The sequence below is a fragment of the Tinamus guttatus genome, unplaced genomic scaffold, assembly GCF_059628265.1.
Source record: "Tinamus guttatus ecotype Peru unplaced genomic scaffold, ASM5962826v1 Tinamus_guttatus_pri_ptg000213l, whole genome shotgun sequence".
Classification (NCBI taxonomy): domain Eukaryota; kingdom Metazoa; phylum Chordata; class Aves; order Tinamiformes; family Tinamidae; genus Tinamus; species Tinamus guttatus.
In genome coordinates this window covers 8,159,699-8,185,836 of record NW_028288747.1, presented here as the reverse complement: position 1 = coordinate 8,185,836, position 26,138 = coordinate 8,159,699, and the positions used below count along the sequence as shown (strand labels likewise).

General features: G+C 42.8%; 1 protein-coding gene across 2 annotated transcripts in view; it reads left to right on the top strand.

Annotated features, from left to right (window-relative positions):
- Nucleotides 1–26,138, top strand: part of CRACD (capping protein inhibiting regulator of actin dynamics) — a 77,581-nt gene that overhangs the window by 31,997 nt on the left and 19,446 nt on the right. For both annotated transcript variants that reach the window (XM_088524691.1, XM_088524692.1), the window contains one exon: nucleotides 13,367–13,535. In XM_088524691.1, the coding sequence (XP_088380817.1) occupies nucleotides 13,367–13,535 (169 nt within the window). The remainder of the gene's footprint in view (nucleotides 1–13,366; nucleotides 13,536–26,138) is intronic.

Genomic DNA, 26,138 nt, shown 5'->3' with positions numbered 1-26,138 from the left:
AGCGAGGTGGAGTTCCTGTGTGTACAGCCGTGTGATGCCTGGATTAAATTTTCCCTGTTATAAAACAACTTACGCCTCATGAACTGCAATTACTCAGAACCTTTTGCTTTAATGTACACATGAAATTATACTTGCAGTAAAATGCTTCCTGAAATGATTGGAGATCTCTGCCCAGTGCCGTTGGGAGACTTCTCTTCTCTGGTTCACTGGTTTCCTGTTAAATAGTGACATTAAAACCTTGTCTCCTTGCTACAAGGATGCAATCTCCATGTTTTTCTTCTCCATGGCAGACAACATTTAATTCTTATTCTGGAATGTTGTTTTACTAAATGATGGGTTCTCTTCACACAAACTACAGAGCAGAGCGCTGCCCATTTCCCAGTATTGCCCAAAGCAGGAATGACCCCTGTTCTGGAGGCACATTTTTCCCCGCTGATTACATGGATAATAACAGGATGACTCTACAGAGGGTACTTGGGAGATCCTGGAGAACAGGTACAAGCAAACGTAGCCTGTACGATGGCGCGGTGCAGGAGGGCAGGGCAGCGCCTGCAAGGTCAAGTCCTCAAAGCCGACTGGCTCTGGGAAAGAGCCCCTTGCAGCAGAACGGAGCTGGGTTGTGCAAGGCTGCTCCGGAGGCTGTGCCTTGATCTTCAGCACCCTGAGGGGATTACTGCTGCCTTGCCCTTGCTTTGGATCTTGAAACAGATGTTATAATGTTTTCAGTTAAAAAAAAAAAATCCCTGCCCCCTTCTACTGACACTCCTTTTGCTTGGGGCCAAATAGTGCTGGTGACTTCTCTGCATAACTTACCCACAGCTGGTGTCTCTGGAGCTGATGCTTGGGATTCCAGTCATGCTGGGAGGGCGCTTTGTGTTCCCACTCAGGCTTCCAAGTGCGGTGCTGAGATCTTCTTTCCCCAAGAAGTCTGAGGGCTTCTCTACAGGTAAATTTTTCAGTGGTTGGAGTCACTAACTGTATAAGTAGACAAAATTTGGTGCTTCGAGGTTGCAGTATAGATTGCCTATTTGTAATTATTGTTCTCTGATATGTAAGGTCTCACAGGTGTTTTCGTTATCTTTCCTCTCCCTCAGCCTTGATTGAAACTTCCTATCCTTTGGTTGAGAGGCTTTTGGCTTCTTTTAAGCAGCACATGTGGTGCCTATACAAGGAGGTGCTGCCCTGAGTGCTGCCAGGCTAACACGTTTCCCAGCTACCGATGCTTGCGCACAGGTACCAGCTGCACCAGCGTAGGTGCAGCCAGGACACCCCCATGAAGAAGAGTCACAGGGACATAACCTGTTCCATCTTCTACCGGCTGTCCCTGTCCACCTCACCCTGAATGTTTTGTTTAACTAAAAATAAGGAACACGCTGTTCTGTCTTCTTCGAAGAACTTGGTAATAAGTTTGTGTATTCTTTACAACTGTTTAATTATTGTTTGTTAAAGTAGAGGAATCTCATTGCTCTCCTTGGTCTTCTTGTTTCCATTCTGTTTGGTTAAGGTTTTACCTTAGCATACACTTGGGTTTTCAGCATAACGTGGGTAATGCCCTTAAAGGACTCTGCTTACCACAGTCAAAAACACATCTTTGAACTACATGTCTGGCTCTGGTTACAGAACTGCCCCTTTTGCCTTTTTTTTTTTTTTTTTTTTTCCCTCCCCCTTTGGAGGTTGAAGCAAGTAGCAGCTGTCTTCCTATTAATGAAATTGAGTTTCAGTTCATGTATGACAAATATATAATGCCAGGTAGCTATTTGTGTACTTTGCAGTTTCTTTCCAGATTTGCCAGTGAGCTGCAGTATGCCATACAGGATAAACTTCCCTTTCAGAAATGTTGAGCAGCTTTGCTTGTGTTTTGTATTTTTGGGGATGTTGTAAAGGCAGTGAATCCTGAGGGAATACAGCACAGGTTTTGTAGATAGTTAATTTTCAGTTTACAATTTGAAATATTTAAACTCAAAATTTGTTTGTGCAAGTCAGCCAGAGAAAAGATACATGTAAGAACAGCTAAACAAAGCAGCTCGAATAGCATTTACTGAGAGTAATGCACACATGTGAAGATTCATATCCTGGCATGTAAAGACATATCTCTACCTTTGGGACTACAACAGCTGATAAATCAAACAAAACTGAAAGCTAGGAGAAATCAAGGTTTATCTTGCCATTTTATGGTACATTTACATTGCTGTTTCCCATTTTATTCTGATATAGTACAGTGATACATTTTGCAGTTTAACTCCAAATAATTTGCAGTAAAAGTAAAGGAGACTGAGTGCTCTCTGCACTTAAAAATTCTTGCTATAAATGTTACTTTTCTCATTCTTCTTGTCATGATTACAATGACTGCCCATAGTGCAAAGCTACTACTACCATTGTTTCCATGCTCAGACTTGACAAATCTTTCAGACTGATAGTGTGAGGAAGAATTCAATATCCAAGGAATGCACACTGCATTTGCTCTGTGATGCTCAGCAATGTCGCAGCCTCAAAATGCATTAGAATCATAGAATCCTTATGGTTGGAAAAGACCTTCAAGACTGTCGTGTCCAACTGTAAACCTGTCACCATGTCCCCAGGTGCCTCATCTACACTTTTCTTGAACACTGCCAGGGACGGGGACGCCGCCATTTCCCTGGGCAGCCTGTTCCAACATTCACTGCTCTTTCCATATACAAATTTCTCCTAATATCTAACCTTGAGAGATGTGTGTATTTCTTGAGACTAGTTGGTTGCATAATGCAAGTGAACTGTTTTTATACCCTTTCCTTTCGGCTGCTTGTTATTTTTGTTCCTTAGAACATCTGTGAGAACTTTAGAACATCATACGAGTTCTTTAGAACTTACATCCCTGGGTGGTGCTTTCTTGAAGTGGAAAAACATTGTATTGGATACTAAGCATTTATAGTCTGGATGAATTAGGAATAGATATGAGGCAAGTAAAAAGGACAGAAGTAGATGAGTACTCACCTCTTTTTCCTGTCACCACCCCTTTCTCTCATTCACTATTTGTAATTTATTTTACAGTGACTGCTGTAAAATTGTTAGAAAATATTTTAAGTGGAGCAGAGATATCAGGTGAATGTTTTAGGAAGTGGGGCAGGAAGGCCTTGGTGTCAGTAAAACAATTAAGGAAGAGAAATGAGTACTGTTTATTCTGCATGGACTTCCCCTGAATCTCAGTTTGAACTTCCCTTAACTACCCTTACCTGGGCAGATGGAGCAACAATTTCAGCACCAAACTGCTTGAACAAAATATATATACATATAAAGCAAATACGCTCCTTCTAAACAGTTGTTTAGACCTGAAGTAAGTCTCAGTTTGATCCATTCTGGATATCAGCAGTGCCAGGAATGGGAGCAGAATTTCTGTTGCTAGCTTTTTTTCTCCATACTTGACCAGGTAGAGAATACCTGGTTTGCCAAAAGGCACCCTATAGGTGCTATTTTTTGTAGTGATGTTGTAACGAGGGGTGTTGGAGTTGCCTGGTACCCTGGGCTTTTATGGCTCGTTTAGCCCTGCTGGTTCAGAGGTGCCGCAGCCCCACCAGCAGTGCTAGTGTGGGGAGTTCTTGTGCCAAATCCTTCCAAACAAACATCTGGGGTGCGTGTTGGAATATCAATGTCTTATCCTGGAATCTAGGGGGCACTGATTTGGCAGCATGTACAGTGAGCTGTCCTCACCAGCGCAGAAAAGCTTGTGCTTTAATTGCCTGGGCTCCCTAAATTCTACTTCAGCCTGGAACATAATAAATAATAAATTTTCATTGTGGTAGGTGATTTTGGAGAGAACATGTTATCTCTGTTGCCAGCGAGATTTAATTGGGTTCAACTTCTGTGACTAAATGTAATATATGCCACCAAATCAGTTTTGATAATGATTTGTAATAACAGCACAGTGAAAAGTGTGTGATAAGATGATGAACCTCAGTTGCAAACTCTGGCTTGGACCTGAACCAGTGTGAAAATAGGAAATCCTTTTGTTCCTTGTCCCCACTGCCTGAAGGAAAGAAAATGCAGGGAGATATTGGAACAAGATATGTCTGGTTGCCCTACTTTAGGGATAAAGTAAGCTGTTCCTTTGCCAACAGGCCTTTTCATAATTGAATTATTTTAGATATCTTAAAATGTTTAGGTTTATAAATGCTCGACTATCATCCTTTTTAATGCCTGCTTATCTTTTCTTCTACTTTTCTCCATGTGAGCAATTAATTTTCTCCTATCATTATAAAATAGATCAGATGGGGGAAGGTGAGACTTTACCTAGTAGCTTTTTTTTTAATAGGATTTTTATATAGTGTGGTATGTTAATAAATATTAACAGCATTAGCCAAATAAATTTGATGGCAAAGCACCCCATTTGAGTATTTTATGAAGTTAACACTTAGCTTTGCAAAAATGGGATAAAAATGTCCATGAGTTCTTAAGCTGTAAAATCTCACTGGATTTTTCTGAGATTGCCTGTCAAGAAGTGTTTCAAATGATGTCCGACTTGTTTTAATTCTTGAAACACAGGAAAACTGTAACCACCATAATTCTTCAGTTGCCTCCAAGCAGCTGGAGCTGCACTAAAAATGTACATATTAAATATTACTTTTGATCTGTGCTATGACCTTTTCTTCTTTAACAAATAACAATGGGAAAATACTATTTTTTATTCTGTATATTTCATTATCTTGATGACAAGATGAGGAATTGAATCAATTTTAAGCTCCTTTTCTAAATCAGATTTAGTATTTAAGAAAGTTGCCAGAAGTTTAACCCTGAAATCTGTAGTTTTCTTGCTGTAACACGAAACTTCTCATGCATTTCTTGTGTCAGTCCTAGGCCTATACTAGCGGCAAACCAGGGTAGAGTCTCTCTAACTTGCAGTAAGGATCTACCCAGCTCTGGCATATCTAGATATTTCAAGGTGCTTGGCTGTATGTGGAGGGTGGTAGATCTTGTCCCTGAACGGAAGAGCGGACGAGACTGCTCCAGTGGAGACTCCCTGGTGTCCTCCCGTTGTGGCTCTGCAGAGCTCGGGCGGAAGAGATGAATCCCAGCGTGAGCGCTCTGGGTTTGAATTCTTTGGATGGGAACACAGAGCGGGTTCTGCATCTTCCATGCCACCGACTACACCGTATGAAACGTTACCTCCCGTGAGATTTTGGTATGTCCGTGAGTGTCCTGATTCCTTTTGGCCACCGTGTCAGCAGAATAATGAGGATGAAGTTTGGTTTTTCACCTTCCCATTTCCTTTCTTCTCCTTGCTGTCATTTTGACCACACAGATGTTTGCTCAAGTCTTTGCTTTTATTAGCAAAATTGGCCAGAGGCTTTCTGAGTGTCAGAGTTCATGCAGTTCTTAAATAATCTGATTTCTGCCCAGCTCCAAACCCCAACACTGTGATGCAGTTCTGCACAATCAGAGCCCGTCACAATTAGTTCTTCCTGACGCTTAACAGTTTGAGTTCAGATTTGACTTTTCTGTCATTCAAATGTGAATTTTACTCATTGCAAATTCTGCAGACAGCTCTAGGTTTTCAACTTCCTAAATCTGGGGAAGAGAGATGAATTTACCACCTTCTGTTTGGATTTACCTTTATAAAATTGAATGAGGAGATTATAAGAACGCTTCGTTTGGTATAGCTGGCAATTTGCTTGGAGGAAGACCTTTTTTCTTCCTGACTTTCTGCTTCACAGGACACACCGTGTAATTTTACCTGTAGTCCATTAAGTTGTTCTAAAAAACTGTAACTGCAAATCAACTATTCCTTAAGAGTGGAACTAAGTAGGTTTACAGAATGAAAATTTTACTCTTTTAACTTCACCTGACCTACTTAAAATATTTTGTTAATTCATGTGCATTGCAAGGATAGAATTCTCACATAGGTTATCGTGGCAGAAGTATACTAACCTGGAACTATGTAAACAATGAAAAAAAAGTCACTTAGAGCCTTTCTTGGACAGTTGTCAGTCACAGTGAACGAATAACATTTCTATCTGCTGCTTTTCTTCATTAATTAGTTCTTGTTGCTCTGTTTAGTGATGCTGCTTTGAAAATGCTCCATAAATTGCTACTTCTGGAGCTTCCAAGTGCTGTGTGTCACAGACTTTACAGATTTCAATTTGGGTTAGGCAATGAAAGCAGAAAATACTGTTTCTGAATTTTCACTGTGAAAAGAAACTTTAATAAGATTCCTTTTATCTAGCATTCAAAAAAGAACGTTCTGTGTCAAAGTGTCTCAGCAAAGTATTAGTTTGTTCTTCAGTGCATCTCTTTATATAAGAAGAAAAATAATCCCAATCTCAGTCTAAAATACATGTCGAGTACCTGCCTCCTTTTGTCCATGATTTATTAACTAAGTCTTCTCTCAGACAGCTGGCTCTCCAATTCCTTGCGCCTAGTAGCCCCTCTGCCTCTGCTCCACAAGCCCTTTCCATGGGATGACATTTACCTTTCTCTGTAGCTGAACTGTGCTACTGCCTTAGAATTATCCTGTGAGCAGCTAGTGTGGCCAGTTTTTCTTTCCCTTTCCTAACTGATCAATATGAACCTGATAGGAGAATGCCTCAGCAGCGTTCCCTAAACGTATCAGTTCATCATGTTCCCATATTTTCTCTCATTTCTGGTATCCCAGTCTTCAAGTCACCCAGTTTTTCTGGCATGCCATTCTCATTCTGCTTTTTATTTGGGATACCTCTCAACTTTGTTTTATCGCTGTATATCAGTAGCATATTGCTACCATTTGTGTCTCTTTCACTGAAGGCTTTGGTTTGGGAATTTCATTCTCTGTCCATGGGAGTTGTTTGCCATGGTAAGCCAGTATGTTTTGTGAAGACAAACTTCTTTCACCGGAGAAAAAATGGGACTCAATATGATAGGAAAATCATAATGTCGTATAAAACTTGTTCCAGAAGCCAGAGTTGCAAATAGAAAGGTTTCATGTAACATAATCCCGCTCAAAAATGATCTTACTAGTAGTAATCTTGAGTGTAGGATCCTCATTTATCAGCAGTTTGTACTGACCTCAAAGAGGTATAAATGGCTCTCAGGAGCCGGGGACAGGCAGCAGGAGGTATTTGGCCAATTGCAATAGTGTCCTGGATTTGGGACTGCTCTGCAGTGGGGCCTTGGGCAAGTCCCTTCACCTTTGGAAGCCTCCGTTTGTATTTCCATCTGCAATTTAGCAGGTCACTTATGGTTTTAACTACTCTCAAGCAGGAACAGCCTCATATGTGAAATTAATATTCTGAGCATTCTGCCGCATTTTTGCATTGTGAGGGGAATAAGCCAACATCTCTTTACCGCTTTGACCTCAAGCGTTTAATTCGGATAAAGCCCAGTGTACCGAAAGGGTCTGGCATGATTAATTCTAGTTGATAAGTCTTGCCCTAGTAAAATAAATCTCTCTCCCTTCTGTTACATAATGGATGAATATTTTATTGGTGAATCAAAAGCTATTGAAGTGTCTTCCTTTCTGAATGTCTTGCCTGCACCTCCGAGAGCCCAAAGCTGTTACAAGCAGCTCTGTCATAGTCTGTGTTCGGCAGTGCTGGCACTGCAGCCCGGCACTTCACTAATGGCTGCTGCATTTCCTTGGCCCGTTGGCAAAGGTCCTTACATGTATGAAGTCTACAGACTGCTGTCACTGTGCTTGAAACACATATTCCCAATTGTTTTAAATTTCCCAGCTACTTGCTGTGCTGCAGGGCTGGAAAAGAATGAAAGTCCCTGCCTGCGGTGAGAAGGTTTTCTGCTAAAATTTGCACTGACTTCTTGCCAATCTTTGCTCTGCCAGGAGAGCAAACCCCCCACCATCCCCTACCTATCCCTGTGTGTCCCCAGACTGACCTGCCTTTCCTAGGTTTAGCTGTGTCCTTAGAGCTCTCGTGGTCAGGGAAGAGCAATGGCTTCCCAGGCCCAAAGGTTACGGTGCCATGGGTGAGGGAGGTAGGATGCTGCTAGCTGAAAGAAGTGGAGGAACGTGACACTTTCTGAGCTCTAGGACTGCTTATTGTGATTCCTAGTAAAAAATGAGTATAGAATTACAAAGACTGTCTGGAAAGGATGTCATTTATAGAGTTAATTTATAGCTCAAATTAGGGAGGGACGTGTTACTCTTACCAGGAGAATGAGACTTCTGAAAACGAGAGGGAGGAAGTAGAATAGAGCAGTGTTTAACTTTGCTTTAGTTCTCTTTAATGTCGATAGGGACTTCCACCACTGCTCTTTACTCCTCCATTAATATCTCTTTATTATCACTGAAGATAACTGTGGCAATCGTCATGTAGGGCAGATGAAGTTACTTTGAAGTTACCTTGAGGTAAGATAAGAACTAAATGACTTTTACTTTTTGTTACTTCCTTACTCTATAAACAGAAGTGTTGAAACAACTCCTTGATCTGTATGATGAAGACTTTTATGTGGTGTTTGGACTTTAACAGGATTTGTTATGCTGATTCATACATTTTTTTTCTAACAGCTGACTATCTCAACTACATATGGCTTGTTTGGAAGCCAAGGTCTCTTCGAGGAAAAAAAAGTCACAAAATGTTTGTGTAAGTGTTCTTGACTCCCAAGGTGGCAAGGGAAAAATAATGTTTCTGGAAAGTAAGGTTGGTTCTTACTTTGTTATGGATACTGTAGGTAGCCTTACTAGTTTGTATCAGATAATCCAAGAATGCCTCATCTTCTCCATGGGGCACAGTTGGCAGGAGATAATATCTCTTATAAGATCACTTGATACCCTTGGAAAACCAGACAGACTTTGGCCTGCTCCTTTTCCTTATATTGTCTAGGTGTTTCATGAGACTTTTGAGAGTACATTGATTTGTCCCCTTTGATAACTCCCAGTCTTGTTTTCATTTAATGTTTCTCTGATTATATGATCTCATCTCATCCTGTCAACCTGGAAATGTTGCTTGCTTTCCACTTCAAGAGTGTTTAGAAGTGTCTATAGCTAAATGTCTCACCCAACTGGGACTTGAACTCATTGGAAGGAAGTCATGTTACTGACTCGGAATGACAGTCTGTTTAATGTCAGTGTTTATTCCCTTTGTACTAGCTTAAATGTTCCCTCTGACTCTTTGGCACTTGTCTCATACAGAGACTGTTTCCACCTATCTTAGCCCCAGCTTTCTTTTAGCTGTATGTGGAAGAGAGGAAGTGAACTGAAAAAAGTTCATGGGAGAAGAAATGGTCCAGAGACCAACATTCAGTGTGAGTTTTGATGAACCACAAAAGGTACAGGTTCTCCAGACTATTTTTAAACAGGGTGAACAGAGCAGACTCTGCCCTTCCTCTTACTTGTTTCCAAACCACTCACCCTTATCCCTTTACCTTTCCTGGAGGGATGTAGACACCTTTTAGGGAACCCTGCAGCTGTGTCTGAGCACATCTGCATCAGTTAATAATGAGCAGTGCTGGGGACACACATGAGTGAATGTGTGCAGACACAGAAGGAGCAGGGAAGCTGGGTGGCCCAGCTGTGCGTGTGGAAGCTCTGGGGAAGCTCTGTGCGCTAGGAGGGCAAAGTGTGCATGTGAGATTATTGATGATCAGAATAAACACCTGAGCAGCCTTTTCCTGCCGTAAAGATGTGGTTAGAGATGTCACTCCCTGCAACGTGTCTGGTGTTTGGGATCCATTTCTCGTTTTTCTTTCAATTATTTAAATCTCTTGCCCCTAAGAACTGCAGTTAAGTCTTTGTGTAGTGTTCGGTTTGCTGTGGGCTCTGTGCAGTTTTTGAAGGGCGTCATAGAATGGAAATGGCCTTGGATTGAGCTGACGGTTGAGTAGTTTAGCTACAAGCTGTCTTACGGTGACAGGTCAGCGGGAGCGGGTGCTGCCGCTTTGCAGCTGAAGTGCAAAGGCTGCCCTGCCTCACAGGCAGCAAAACCCATTGCAGCTGCCTTCATCTTCAGCGGGCAGGGGAGCGCTGAAGGAAGCAGTGCAAGAGAACTGCTCCTCCGGTCGGTCTCACCATCGCTGAGAGTGGAATGGCCTCGTGCTGCCTTCATGATGCCGGCGCACTCCAGATAGCTCTGCATTAGGCCTTTCACATCTTTATGCAGCTGACAAATTATATGACAGGTTAAAGATTATTCTAATCTGCTCTGCCTCTCTTCTGGCATAAGATGAGAAGGGAGCATTTGCCATATGCGCGGTGTTATTCTAGCTAGCATAGCCAAGTTTGTTTATCTGCCGCCTTCACACCTCATGGTTTTCTGTGATTCAAAGCTGATTTACTGTTCTACTGTTAACTGTTTACAGTGGTTTGAGTGAGAGAGGCTTGCAAACCAGAAAGAGAAAAAGGTTTAATTGCTATTTTTCCATGTTCTCCCCGGGCTGTATTTGTCGGATTCCAGCTCTACTGATTAAGGAGAGAATGAAATGGTTCTCATAAATAGGCTTGTTTCCTGCCTAGTTCAGCAGTTGTCTTTGACACAACTTAATCACAGTGGGTGCCCCCACCTTCTGCCTTCTTTATGTTTTTTGTATACTTTGTGCAATATAAATAGAAAAAAAGGGTTGAGTCATGTTTGAGCTCTAGCATCAGAGCCTTGAAAGGCTTTTGAATAGGGTGTGCTCTGTTGCATTGCCAATGGTCTGATTCCCTGTAGCCAATTACTGTTATAGGAAGCGTTTTGTCCTAAAGATTACATTATCCCATATGTTCCTCTGCAAAATCTCATGAAAAGAATTACATATAGACCTTGCTTTACTGGCTGATCATTCCCTCATTGGAAACTTGAGCTTGATTGTTCCTTATGTTTGTATCAGCAGGATCAGGAACAGTGTGCACAGTTTGTGCAGGAAAGGGGGACGATCAGTTTTGAAATGAATCATGAAGCCCAATTTAAAAAGTTCATGTTAAGAAATATGACAAGTATGATGACAGGATATGGAGTGGGGAGCAGCTACAAGACCTATTAAGTCTCATGGAAAAAAAACAGATCTTGACTGAAGACAACCTTGCTCATTTTTACCCATTTCAACCCAAAAGCTGTGTTGTTCTCTGTTTTATTTGTTCAAAACCGACATTCACAGTTGGTGGATCATTTGGATTTGATACTACATTTGGAGTTCACAAGCCAAGACATCCTGAGGTAATGCCCAGATATAGCTATAGACCTCTAAGAGAAGAGGAAACAAGGGCAAATTGGATGAGTGACGGCAGAACCTTTTTGTAAAGTTGCTGTTGTTGGATTGATTTATGCCATTAATTGAATTACCCAGGAGAAATAATATGCCACACAATCTTTTCTTTCAAAACAGACTGAGGAAGCAGACAATGCTGAAACCATGGAAAAGGAGCTCTTTCACCCAGTCCTGGGTGCTCAGGGCTTCTCTCCTGTATGCTCAGCCACTTGATTTATTAGTTTTTCTAGATAGTCTCTCAAGTGTTTGAAAAGTTGGGGTGGCTGTGGGCTAGAGTAATCATCTCTCTCTATGCATGTCTGTCTGCCAGTGGTATGATTATATATATTCAAGATATATTTCTCAAAATTTATGAATTGAGCAGCAAGTAATTGGTTTGACTGGAAACACTGTGAGCAGATCAGCAGTTTAGAAAGTGGAGCTAGGGGACAGGGGAAAGGAAACTTCTGGCTCCTCTTTTCTTCTGCAGTGCTTTCATAGAGATAAAATTGTGGGCTTATTTTTTCCCCAACATGCTCATTGTGGGGATTTGGGATCAGAAAATTCTATTGCCAGGGACTGGGTATGGGGTTCACAGTTGAGCAGTTCTGCTTTCTGCCTCACAGACCCTGCCAGAGTGCCTTGTAGCCTTAATGAAGTCACACAGATCCGTTGTGTCTTGACTGCAACGGGAAGAAAGCTCCTTTGGCAAAATTCTTGGAGATGGGTAGAGAAAAGGCAATGTTAATGTCTATTGCATTTTAAACTTCATTATTTTAGTCTAGATTTTCCACTTCATAGCCAGGTGCAGATTGAATCCCATGGGTTCTGTCACAGGTTTCTTGCTCTTTGTAGAAGCTGTGGCTTTGAGAAGCCACCGCTGGGCTCAGCTCAGGCGAACTGGCAGCCTGCTCGTCCTTGGGAAGAGCCAGATTGCACCGTGCTCAGGCACATTCTCGTGGTCTCTATCAGCCCCTAGTTATGCTCCAACATAACGGGGCATTCAGGGTGGCAGATGGATGTGGCTTTGCCAGATGCAGGTGTAGCAGAGGGGAGCGTAGAACATGGTGAGGTTTGTGGAGTACTACAGGACACAACTGTTGTTGTGTCAAGGGCATCCGCGTGTGCACTTTGTAACTCAATTGCTGCTTTTTGCTCTGCAACAGCTCATAGGAGAAGAGTATAGTGTGCAAAGGGCAGGTGGATGAACACAGGATGAACACAGTGCGTGCAGGCTTTAATTAGCTTATGAAGATGTTTGTCACCAATGCAGTATGATGCTTTTCAAACTGAAGGATGATAGGAGGCTACAAGTTTTTTTTGTTTTTTTGTTTTTTTTTAATAGCCTGTTTGAAGTAAATCCAATGCAAAATTAATTAAAGACAGAGAAGAAATGAAGCTATTTGATAGTTAGGAGGATTTAGAAAGTTTTTGGTGCATTCCAGCCCAGAGAAATTAATCTCCTTTTGGTTGCGTTTAACAATAAACTGTTGGTGTTTCTTTTGAATACGTGCTATGGGGAAGAATAATGTGAAGCTGCCTTTTGTTTCTTCGGTCTGAGGTGAGAAACGTTGCTTTTATTCTGGTTAACTTTTTTGTTCCTTGTTTCTGTCTCTGTGTCAGTTTTGTCTTTTTGCTGTGTTTTTAGCCAAGCTTTTGAAACTTAAATACCTCAAAGAGGAAATGGTGGGTCAAATTTTGCCCTCAATTACTTGGAGGGCAAAAAAAAAAAAAAAGAGTAATTGTATTGATCTGCTAATATAAAGCTGGATATTTATTGAAATAACACACCAGCAAACATGCAGAACTTTATCCTATTCTCTCTGTCCATTGCAAGTTGACTTGTCCATGTCTGAGGCAACGTAAGGGAAAATATGGCAGGTTATTTTCAATCCCTCGGATTCAGGGCAGCGGATGCAGCACCTGCTGCTCGGGGGTGGTCGGAGCACTGCTTGTCTCTGTGTGAAAAGGACCCAATAAAAGCACACCGCAAAGCTCAGGCACGAACCGTCTTGTCTCGGTGTCACGCTGTGGCTCCGCACGCTCATCCTTTTCCCTTACCGAGCGCTCAGCTGCAGCGACACGTCCACCTGAAGGGCCGAGCCCAGCGCGGCTGTGCCAGCGCTCTGAGGCGCGCGCCGGCGGGAGCTGCCGCCCCGCTCTTTGACCCCGCTCGTGCCTCGAGCGCGCGCTCGCAAGCCGCGGCCCTCAGCCCTGCCTCTGCTTCTCTTGCGATCCGCAGATAAGAAGAAAGCAGGCAAGTTCCAGCCTTTCAAGAAGTTGTTTGGGAAGAGGAAGAAAAGGGAGCCGGCGCCGGACTGCGAGGAAGCCACGCTGAAGCCGAGCCACTCGTTTGGCAATGTCTGCAACGGCGCCTCCTCGTCGGACGAAGAAGCCAATGGCGGGCTGAGGTAAGGGCGCGCGCGGCTGTCCACAGCCTGGACCCAGGGACCGGAGGGCACGGGCCATGTACCCCAGCACTGCCGTGGGGTTAGTGCGACAGGAGGCTTGTTTGCAGCAGCGAGTTGGGCCCCGTTTGGGGGAAGTCGGGGTACCCCTCTGTGACTGTCTGGAGGTGACACTGCTGGCTCTGCGACCTGAGGTTCTCACTTGCGTTGTGACTTCTCTGTGTCAGTAAAGACGAAATCCTGGGGTTAAGCAGAAATCAATTTGAATATGGTTTTCTCATTTAACTCCACTGTGTACATCTGAGTAGCAGTTTAGCTGGCATCCTTGGTTTTAAAATTGGGAGAAGGAAAACTTGAAGTGTCTGCTGCAGATGCTGCATTGGATACCTCTCCGTGCATGGTGGTGTCTGTGGGTCAGGACTGAAACGTTCTGTTTCAGCCTATCCTCTCCAGTTTTTGCATTGCAATTAGGGTCAGCAAACACAAAGGTTTTACTGTGATCCTATCTGAATGCAGGGTGGAAGAAGGGAGAAGGGCCACGGGTAAGCAGATCATGTTGCGGTGACAAGGGTGCTTCTGTGCTAGTGGTAGCAGAGAAGGTAGCTGAATAAACACGTACACACACATCCTTGCACAGACAGGCAGGTAGAGCAGTGTCTTCAGCATTAAAGTTGCAGTGAGGAGGTAGAAGGGAGCTGGAGAATTTGCTGCAGAAATGATGGGAGAAAAAGGATTAATAAAACTCACCAAATAAACAGCACAGAGTTAACTAGCCAGAAAGCACTAGTGAGAGGCAGAAACAGTGGGGGAAAAATTGCAAACTCAGTAGGTCAGTGATACTTATGTGTCTTGCTAATCAAAAGTCTCAGAGATTTTAACTGACTCCTGGTCAAAGCCTGTTTCTTTGGAGAGCTGTCCCCTTATCCTTTCTGTGTGCACATGGAGCAGTGCAAATACCTAATCAGAAGAACACAGCAAATTGCTCTGTTGAAGAAATGGGCATCAGAAACATGACCCTTCATGAGTGCCTTCAGTGGTATAAAATCACAGCTGTGAATATGCGAGCCCTGCAGCAGGGGAAGGGGTGTCATCCTGCCCCCAGCCCGGGGTGGGCTGTGTCCGGGGCTGCGCTCCCCAGCGCAGGGCGACACGGAGCTACTGGAGAGAGGCCACTGTGGGGCTATGGGGTGATTAGGGGCCTGGAGCATCTTTCATATGAGGAGGGGCCGAGAGAGCTGGGCCTGTTCGGGGATGTTACCAATGTGTGCGTGTGAAGGGAGGGTGTAAAGAGGATGGAGACAGGCTCTTTTCAGTGGTGGCTAGTGATAGGATCAGAGGCAACAAACTGAAACACAGGAAAGTCCATCCGAATATGAGGAAAAAAACCCTTTACTGTGAGGGTGACAGAGCGCTGGAACAGGCTGCCCAGAGAGATCGTGAAGTTTTCTTCCCTGCAGATATTCCAGAGCTTTCTGGGCACAATCCTGGGCAATGTGCTCCCAAGTGACCCGATTTGGGCAGGGGAGTTGAACGAGGCGGTCCCCAGAGGTCCCTTCCAACCTCAACTGTTCTGTGATTCTATGATTTACTTTCTTTAATATACTTCTCAATGTTTTGTTGCATGCTATAAGTTTTTGGTTTTTCCTTTGGTTTCTGTGTTGAAAACTTGGGTGCCTTTTCTGCATATTCCAGCTTTTCAGGAAATCAAGACCAGGTCTGGCCACACTGTAGGCAGAGGCATGAGTGTCTGCTCGTGTGCTGCGTTACCTGTGTACATGACACTGGCACATGAATACCCTGTGTCTCCACGGCAGACTGGAGAAGAGCAACAAAACAGAGCACATCTTCTCACTGCCTGGGGTCTCCCCTTGGAGAAAAGCAGCAAAACAAAGGGCATCTGCTCACTGCCTGGGGTCTCCCCTTCAGGTTCACGGAGGATTCAGCGCCAGGGCCAGAAACCAGCAGCGATGTGGGAACTTGGCTTGTTCCACATCAGGGCAGTGAAGTTATGGGTGTCAGACCATTGTAAGACTGTCAAGTGCTTGTGTTTTTAAGCACGAGAAACTTCTTTTTCTAATAGATAAGGGCATTAAATGCAGGTTTGTAGGGGAATAAACTAGACTGCGCAATTTAAATCACAGAGGATTAGCAAACAAGGAGGGTCCCAAGTCATATCACATGTGGAATATTTCTTTCTGCCTGTGATTAGTGGGAGGTACTTCTGATTTAGCCTGCTAGAAATATTATTCCAGGCAAAGCTCTGTTTTCTCTGACAGGCTTCATGGTGCAAATGGGGGTGAGATACGATGATAATTTTCAGTTTGTGGGTAGGATTTGTTGTGTTATCCATTTTATAACATGCACAGAACAAAGATGTTCAGGGCAGAGTATTAGGTGGCTTGGGGGATCTTAGCATTGCCATCCTTTTCTTCGTTGCTTTCGGTAGAGCAGTTTTCATTCCATTAGACGTTTTTACCCTTAGTATCATTTCAAATGTTAATATCTTTACCTGCAGAGATTAGCTATCGAAGTCATAAAGTTCTGTGCAAGCTGTCAACCAGTAAATAAATTATCATACCTTCCATTACTCACATACAAATGGACTAGAGCAAATATAAATAACTAGTAGTGTACGTATATAACTAAAATCCTGTGTTATTTTTTAAATTTCTCTGCATCAAACGCTTAAGACTGCACAAAGATCATATGTTATTAAAAAGTCTAATCCAAGTTATAATTTTACAGCAAAAGGGTTTGGGAATGATCTGATTAGCCTAGTGAAGCTATATTTATTCACTCAGTGTAAAATATATTTTTGTTTATTTTCAGGTGTTTCATATAGGCTTTTTGTTTTATTCTGGGGAGGGCAGTTGTTATAAAGAAATTAAGAACAGAAGCTGCTTCGGGAAAGGGGAGACAAGGAAGGAAATAAATACAGGCCAGGTAGCGCCCGCACGGCTTCCAGGGCGCGAGCTCCAGTTTCCCTGGGTGCTCTATTGCTTACCAGCCTGCCCAGGGCTGTGCTGGCGTCGCCAGCGCGCGCGGTGCCTCCCGAGGCCGCCGTCCGGAGAGCCGCCCAGGGAACCCGTGAGCGCTGTCACCTTCGGCAGCTCGGGCGCCCCGGGACCTGCCTGCCCGTCCACTCTTACAGCTGCTTCTGCACCCTCCACATGCGAAGAAGTGGCTGGTGTGTGCACACTTCAACCTGTGTCCTCATCCGTTGCGTTTGGTGGATGCCAAGCGGGAGGTTTGCTGCTGTGGCTTGTCCTGCCCTTCCTTGTGAATGACTGGCGTTCTTTTTCCTGCTTTTGTATTGCCTTTCTCAAGTTTACGAAGTTAAAGCTGTATTAATTAACTTCCTGTTCAAACCCTAGGAGTGAAGCAGTGGAGGTGCTTATTACAGGGCAGTCAAATTGCTTTTGTGAAGCTTAGTGAAGTCTCTAGAAGCTGCTGTCCTGGGACTATGATTCAACACCTAGTAGGTTTTGTGTTTTGTTTTGTTATTTGTCACAGTTGACACTAAGCAGGTGTTGCAAGGAAGTACCTGAGAGGGCACCTGTAGGTGTTCCTCGAAATAGGCTCAAGTGTGACAGCATTGATTTTTTTTTTTTTTTTTTTTTACTTTTTTCAGGGAAAAGTCTCTCAGCAAATTTGAACCCCTCAAATGTGTGTGAACCCTTATGCATTAATCCCACAACAAGTTCTGAATAATCCACCCAGAAGTGTTCTCAGGCCTCCTTTCAAATGTCCTCTTCATTAGGGAGAAGTCCCCTAGAGATCTTATTCCTTTATATGTGCTGAGGGAGACAGTGAAGAAGGAAGTACGTGAGATTTCCGTCCTCCTCAACAACTTTGCCTCGTGTTTGCTGAACCCTTGTGAGCATGAAGTGATACTGGGATTGTATTGCAAAGTCACCCAGCTCTTGCCTTAATAGGACTATGGAAAACTGTGCAGCAAGTAACTCATGTAATGAATTCAGCTTCCTTTCTCCTTGTGGCTCTGCATGCATAAGTGGATTGTTTTCATTGAATCTATTAATTCTTTGAAAATGTCTCATTTTGGCAAGCGGCCTTGGTATTTGCTCCTCAAGCCATGAATCCTTGTTTCACTTGACCAGGTAATTCAGAGAGCTCATTGCATTGTTTCATTTCCCTCTCTGTGAAACCCCAAAACATTCCCATGCAAATCTAAAAAGTGCTTTCGGCAATTTTATAACTAAAACTTCAAAATTATCTTTCCTTGACAATTGTCCTGATGTCTTGCCAGGAAATTTCAGTTGTAGATATGCAAACTGGACATAGGCAGAGTTGAAAGAAAATCTTTCACTACTTTTTGTAATATTTATCCAGTGGCTATGCTCGAAGACAGGCTTCATGTGGACTCAAGGTTTAAGGCAATTATTTTGCACAGTTCTCATCATTAGACTATACAGATAAACAAAGTAAGCAGTAAACAGTTTATGGACTAAAGCTAGGTCAGAGAATGTGCTGTTCCCAAGCTGCAACAGAACTTTTACTGCCTAGGACTGGAAGTTTGCGAATAGAGACCTTGGGCTGATGAACTGACACGGTGCCAAAGACGCAGTGCGAGCTTGGCCGCACAGAGCTGCAAGTCACGTCAGTGACAGTCTCCTGATTAGAGGAGACGTTTCCTGAATTTCTCCTGCGCGTCCAGCCTGTCAGCATTAAAAGTGAATCTTTCAGTTTGATAGGAGCAGAAGGTTTGGAGAGGTGGGGAGAAAATGTGTTTTGTTGCTGTCTTGAGAGGCTTTTATCTAGCTTTTATCTAGTGCTTTACTGAAGGTTATTTTTGCTTTCACTAAAGGGTTATTTCACTGGTCTTTGGAACCTGAGCCGAAATGCCCCAGTCTCAAGAAGCCTGTGGTTTCATCCCAGTCACCAGCTTTTTCTCGTACAACTCATCAAATTTGTCTTCTTTCTACTTAAGAAATGTTAAAGGTGGTGGTGGAAGTAATATTTTTGATGCATGAACAGGTCTTCCACAGGATGGCATGCCTAGGTACCACCAAATTTGAGGGTAGATACTTGGCCACTGCAGACCTTTTTCAAAATAGTTTGAGAAGGGAGAAAAAAAAAAAAGGCTTCATCAGTCAGCTGTGTTGTGGCATCTACAATAAGTTCCAGATAGTCATTTTACTGAGAGGCATTTTACTTATAAAACATACATTTAAATTTTGAATTAGCTTTGAATTTTGTGTCCGAATCAGTCCAGAGGGCCCAAACAAGAATTGTCAGGCAGAGAGAGGGTGCTAAGCTAAATCATGATGTCTTTAATGACTTGGAATTCAGAAATAAGCATTCAGAAAGTGAAAACTAATGATGAGTAATAGAGATAAAGGATAACTAGTCTTTTTATGAATCCTTTACTGATAGGAGGATGGAGCAAACTGTTGGTTCACTATAAGTGAAGATGGAATGCTGGCAACAAGTGATGCGAAGGAAGCCAGTGTTCCAGCCCTTTTTTAACTTTTGCCATCACTACGAATAAGTGAATACATAAATCAGCACTAGGTGCTACTTTCAACATGCTGCCTGTTTTTAGCCAGTGTGAATTTTGCTACCTGGATATAGGAGAGATTTGTTCGGTGCTCCAGACTCTAAAGTCATCCACCATCCTTTCTATGATTATTCTCCACCGACTATTTATGTTGGAAAACAAATTTTTTCAGCCAATTTGGTGTGTTTAACTTGTGGATTTTCACAGATGTTTGTGGACTTCTCCTCCAGTAGCAGCATAGGAAGCCAGGGCAGGAGACTCTGCAGTTTATTCACTATGAAATATTCCTCATCTCCTGAATCTCTGTTTCAGTTTTTGAACATTTAATTCATGTGAAGTTGAAAATGAAAATGAGAACAACTCATCTGTGTCAAACATGGCCTTCCTTACCAGCTGCTGATTAGTAGCATCCACTTTTGTTGTCATAGAGACTGGCCTGAAAAATGAGTGTGATTATGTATTCCTCATCTCTGCAGTGGCTCTTTTATTATTACTCAAGTAATTAACCTGACATGTACCTGGAAATAATATGTGGTGATTGGTTAAGTGAGGCAGAAAGTAATGATCAGAAGAAAATACTCCTTCTTTCTGGACTTGCTGTTGCCTCTTCAGTCATTCCAGTCTCTGCTCTGTTGACATGTTTGCATGGGAGCTCAGATTGCTCTCTCTTTTCAGTGTGTTTCAATATATTTCACTTGCAGAATGTCTCCCGTGTTACTGGGGGTGAGAGTCTGTGGGGGAAATGTTAGAGGAGGAGGAGAAGTGAAGTGATCAGGATAGATGTTACAGTCTTTTATTCTTTCTGTTCTCTTGCTTTACTGGTGAATATTAAATTTGGTGCAGATGACAGATTCAGTAGCGGGACATGAAAATGCAAGTTCTTGATCTGAGCAACACAGAGAACATCACTCGAGATCTGAACTCAAGGTTCAGGTAGTCTGCTTCCTGGATATCATTTAGATCAAATTTCATAAACCAGATATATCAAAGTAGTTAATGGCATGCAATCTATGCCAAAATTTCCAAGAGCAGCTCTCACTGTTTTCAGAGCTTCATAAAGTGAAGTCTTGCTTGTACCTCTAGCTCAAATGCTAAAGCCACTGGGTAAGCTGGGGATCCGTGTGTATTGTTTCTCCTATGTAACGATTAGAGCATTTGATCATATGCGAATGACTCACCAGCTGTTTAGCTTCTAATATGGAGGCTGGGAGGAGGGAAACCCAGCAACCTGTAAATGATAACTTGTAAAAATCTGCTTTGTTAGAGTAGGAAGAAAAAAGCAACTTTATTTGATTTGTCAGTTGTTCAGCTGGTAGCGTACTTAGACTTTCTTAAATCCCTGTGAACTAAAGTTGCTGGCTGAACATAGGAGTAATCAGGCCTATGGAGTCACCAGGGTTTTGTGTTTTGGGTCTAGCAGAACTGGCCTAGTTCCTTCTTGGACAAAGTCAGCCACTGTTTTGACACATTTCTATGGAGATGTAGCAATAGGTAGTTCCATAGGAATCAATCTATACCAAGAGCAAATGATCTTTCTACCTGCTTCAGGCTTCAAGAGCTCCCAAAATACTTTTCCTCAGAGATATCCAATTTTTGTCCACTGGGGTGTTTTTTTTTTTTTTTTCTTCCTGCTGAGCCTGTTTTCTGGATTTTGCCATGTTTCTGTTCGAGTTGTTTGAGTGCCTTCCTGAGGGCAGTGCCTTTGTGCCCTGGTGTTTGGCTTGAACCTTCTCCTCCTCTCAGCGCTCCGACCTTGAGCTCGAGCCACACGAAGCGGCGCACTGACGTCGTGAGGCCTTGAGAAGCAGCGTGCTCCCGTTTTCCTCACTTGTTCCTGCCACGAGCTCACACAGGAGCGTGTTGAACAAGGTTCTGCTTTCTGGGTTGTGGGAGGTATTGTGGGAGCAAGTGGATGTTCCCAGACTGGAACATCTTGTGGCCATGGGGAAGGAGCAGGGAAGGCTGCTTGAGATGCACCTGCGTGATTTGACAGAACATAATAGATGCCTCTAACGCCGTGGTCAGCATTTCTGGTGATCTCATGCATACCTGCCGCCTTTGTTTTCCTCCCTTATGCAACCAGTCTTTGTGGTCTAGAGCCTCTGTTCTCTGTGTGAGAACTAGGAATTTTTACCGCTTGGAATTTTAGCATGTACTCATAATTTACGCTAAATGTCATCAGTCTGCTAATTTCTACAGCCAACACTTGAATATAAAGGTGCCTCACTAGGTAGGTGATAGTTTGTGGCTGGTTCTGATGCCTTTCAGTAAGCTTTTTCTCTGCAGTCACCCTTCACATTTTATACCCCATCCCAGGCTGCATGTCTCATTTTAACCTATCTTTGTTCCTCGGCCCTAGTGATGACTGACTTCACTTTTTCCTCAATAATTCCAGAACTTGTTTTGTTATGTTCTGCACTTCTTCCAACACATGTACTGTAATGCTTCAGCCTAGCTGGAAGGTTAGGCAGCCCCACTGCCCACTTGGTCCCTTCCTTGCCTCCTTTTCAGATATTTCCATTGCAATTCCCCCTGCTAATCAGCATATTCTTTCCTTGCTGAGCAAGGGCTAGAGATGGCCTCCTAAGCCGCATAGAGTTGTCATCTGTAGTGTAATGTGCTATTTTCCTCTTCCTCTTGTTCCTATATGTACTAAAACACTGTTTAGCACTTATTCCTGCCAAGTCTGGCTTAAAGACTTCTTCCTTTCTTTTCCTTTCTTTCCATTTGGCCAGTTTTTAGAGCAAATCTTGTACAAATGCATGCTGGTGTTCGATATAATGATATCATCACACACATTCATTTGCCAGATAGTTGGAAATTTGGATGATTTAGAGACCAGTTCCTTCTATTAGTGTGCGGGTTTCTGTGATAAACAATGAGTTGTCCACATTCCTCAGGTTTGTGGAGCTCAGTATTAGGGATTCAACTCACAAAATTACTGGAAATGAGTGATAACCTTTCTTTGCTTTGCTGATACTTTCTGAACTTGGAGGATTTGGTGGGTAATTACATAAAACTCAAATGTAAAGAATATAAATTACAACTATTGATACTGTCTGTTCATATGTCATTGCCTTCTCATGATTAATTTCCATGCACTTAATGATCATGATTTTTATTTAAATTATTATCATGTATTACAGATGCATCAGGTAATCAAAACTAGACTTGATTCCTACTTTTAAGAGGGTAAATCTGTTTTATAGGGCACAGATGTCTGGAAGACACTGAATTTTCTGTAACATCTAACATAAAGTTGTATGATGTCCTGCAAAATGAGCAGAGATAACAGCACAGAGACTGCAAACCAAGTCACCGGTGAGACTCTGGCTTTTAAAGTGCTGAGAGGGCCCAGTTTTCCCAGAGTTAATGCCTTGAGGTTTGGCAGTTTTTGAAGGCAATATAGTTACATGTTTAGACTGAGCACAGAAGAAAGCCCTAATTTTGCATTATGAAAAAGAATCCTTCCAATACCCTCCTAAAACATCTTCCTTTGACTGTTAGGCTGTAAGGACCATGTCTGAGTTTGTTAATGTAATAACATTAATAACATGCTACCTAAGCACAAATTCTAACTCGTGGCCATTGCAGTGTGGGCTGTATTTCCCATATAGTAGAGCTTAGAACTTAAAATCACATTCCAGCACATCAAATACATGTGAAGAAGAGGACACTAAAAATGCAGCTCTGACCTAGAACTCGTTTCCGCTTCTTGTGGTAACAATACATCTGTGAGATGACTAGAAAATGCATTTTGTGTGTTTTTCATCTCTAGCTACCCTGGGGACATTCATGCGAGAGGAAAATAGTTGGAATCAGATTTCTTTTTTGAAACAAAACATTAAGTAAAGGGAAACTGTCGCTGCATGTGTCATTTTCCTGAGGCCCTATTCTGGTAGGTGACTTTGAGATCTCTTTGAAGGGATTATACGAGGGATAGATACCAGTTAAAACTGATTAATTGCTCTGCAGGCTTTTGAATTTTTGGTATTATATTTCAGTATTAAAGTAATTAAAAAGTTGTTTGTGTTCTGCCCTAATGACAGAGTTGATTTCTGTTGCGATTCTGAAAGAGTTAAAATTGTGAGAATGGGAGTTTTGCAGTTAGTCTCTACAGACATAAAAAAAAAATAGAACAACTCTTATTTTTCTATTTCTATTTTTGAACTCTTTAATATAGAAGTGGAAGGAACATTTATGGATCACTGAAGAGGCCATTGGTGGTGTGAGCTCCCTATACTACTGTAATGCACGCACATGGGATTATGCAAGAGCTGAGAGCTCAGTGTTTCCTGCTGACAAAACTCTCGCTTTTTAAGGACTTCCCTTGCTGTTGGAGCGGAGAAGCAGGTGTGTTGCTGAATGGGGTCTAAGGCATAATAGCAGCAACACCAAGGTAAACCTGTGGGGTGCTCCAGGCGGTCTTGTCCCTGCACGTGCTGTCCCGCACCCCAGGGTGCAGCCGCACGGCAGTCTAAGCTGATCAAAGTCCGCTCTGCGGTTGTCCCCACACAAGAGCTGCGTGGCCCTGAGCTCGCGGCCGCTCCTTGGGGCGGCGCGGTGCTCGTGCAGTGTTTGTTCAGGCACCCGGGCAGGTCGGGCCTTTATCTTTGCCCTTGTGCCGGGCTCACACCAGCTCCCTCGCTCAGTGCACGTGAACCGTGAGTGCTGCGTGCGCGCGAGGTGACAGGAGCTCTGCAGCAGGAGCGCAGGGACGTGAGGGGTGGCACCTCGCCCTGCTGTGACTTGCAGTAGTGAGAGCTGTCCTAAGAGAGCATCCTGAACAGACACAGATGCCAAAATAAATCCCTCTTGGCTCACTCTCCTTCATGGGAGAGAGCTCTTCATGTACGCTCAGGGTGGTCTCCTGTAGAGAGCCACTTATTTCATGTTTCCTGCCAGTGCCCCGCATCAGGACAGAGTATTGGAGAAAGGGTTTACTGCATAGATTTTTTTTTCTTTTTTTTTTTCTTTTTTTTTTGCAAGCCAGAATGAAAGAAATAGCTGCTGTTAGTACTACAGACCAAGTGTATCTGTGTAATGTTTTACTTAGGGTTTTCTGAGATTCTTCCAGAAGTCTGGAGTACAACAGAGGGTATTCCACCTTTCCAGGGGAATGAATTTACCAGCACTGAATTAAGAAGAAAAAATCTGGATTATTTATGCATTTTGATGCAAAAGAAAGCACATTAGGGCCTTGCAGTGTTTCAGACCACTCTTCTTACAGTTGCAGCTAGACCAGGACTTGGAGTCCAGATCATGTCTGCGGTCAAGCTGTGGTGTGCTTGCTGTACTCTAACTCTCCCCTCCTGTCTGACAGTACTGCCTTTTTTATTTGTAAAAATCCTGGGGGACGGTTGCCTCTGCTGTCCTTTTTATCCCTTGGGGTACCCTCAAAATAAAGGAATGGAGTCCTTATGTGTCAAAGCCTGTATGTATCAATGAACCTCTCTTTTATTCTTAAAAAAACTAAATAAATGAAGTAGTAGTTCCAAAGAATTTCATCCTAGTAATCGGAACATGAAAAGTGTGTTCTTAGTGTTGCTGGGAAACAGTATTCCTACCTCTCTTCAGGAATATGAATAGAGACAAAGATGTGGCAAAGAACCTGAGCAGAAATGTGAAAATTCACTTTGCCTATGAGCAAATTGATTTTGAAAAGTTGTGTACTGGGTATGAAACTAGAACACTGTGCTGAGTGTTGCAACTGATCTCCAGAGATAACTTGTTTAGAGATTTGCTCGAAGTACTTTGTATTTTGCTATAGCACATCTATAATTCATTTAATTCAGACAGATTTCTGGAAGTGAGTCAGATGATGATTCAGTTATTTTCAGCACAGCCTCCAAAGTGTCATCATCAGTGTTACCAACAGCAGTGCTCCTAAACCAGTGCCACTCTTGTTCCACATCTCTTGGAAGCTGTTAGGCAGTTGAAACTGAGGAACCTTTAACCGTGGCTAAGATTTTAACCCGTGTCTCTGACACTCTGACATTAGTCTGTTGAAAGATGCTCCTAGTGCCGACAGGCCTTTTAACTGGGGGGATGACTCTCTGAAATATAGTCTGCAGATGTGTTTTGTGAGGATATTTTCATGTAAAGTCTTCTGCAAAGCCTTCAGAGATGAGAAGAGTGGTAGTAGCAGTGAAGGAGACTCAAGTATTCACCCAGTATTATGACATGAAAGAATTTCAATCTCTCTAAAACTAGAACATGAGGAGAATGAAAAAAAGGATGGACGAAAGGACTTTTATGGTGTAATCTGTCAAACTTGCAGCTGGGAGGATTTGAGAAGATGTAGGCTCAAAGGGAGTGAAGTGAGAGACCTTTCATGAAGTTCAAGTATCCTGGAAATAACCTTAAATGCTGTTTAAATTCACTTGTAATATAAAATAGGTTGCTACAGTGTATACTTTTTAAATGTATATTAGTTTAGATAGACTTTTAAGCAACATTTTAAAATAATTTTTATCAAGTACTGGACATGAGGGCTTTCAAAATGGCTCAATCATACAGTTCTGGGACATCCAATGTGTCTATAACACTTAATGCATTTTGAGGGAATACAGTGGAGATAAGTTAGGGATAATCCATTGTGGAGTATTGTGTAAAAGTTTCATGTGTTCTAACAACTTGAAGTGTGTTTTGGTAGAAAGTCTTAAAAAAAAAAAAAAAAAAAAAAAAAAAAAAAAAAAAGGACAGAAAGTCTCAAGTACATGTTTGGCCTCAACTCTGTGAAACAGAGAAGTGAGAAGATGCCGTTTTCATTTACTACCTCTTGTAACGAGGTGTAAACTGCAGGCCATAGGAGTATGGGAGAATATCCTCAGGTTTCCCCGTGGGCGCTTGCTGGAAGGTGCTGCGCTGCTCGGGCCTTCAGGGGTGCTGTGTGTGTGATGTTCTCAGGATTACAGGTCAAATGAAAATTTCAGGCTGTTTCGTGTGGCCTGGTGTCCTGAAGCCCAACGTGATATTTTGACAAGTCTGGTCACATTAACCATGAACTTGCATTTGTGTATAGCCAGGAAGCTCTGTACTGCGCATCTCAAACAGTCGGGAGACTCATGGGATTGGTTCACGGGCAG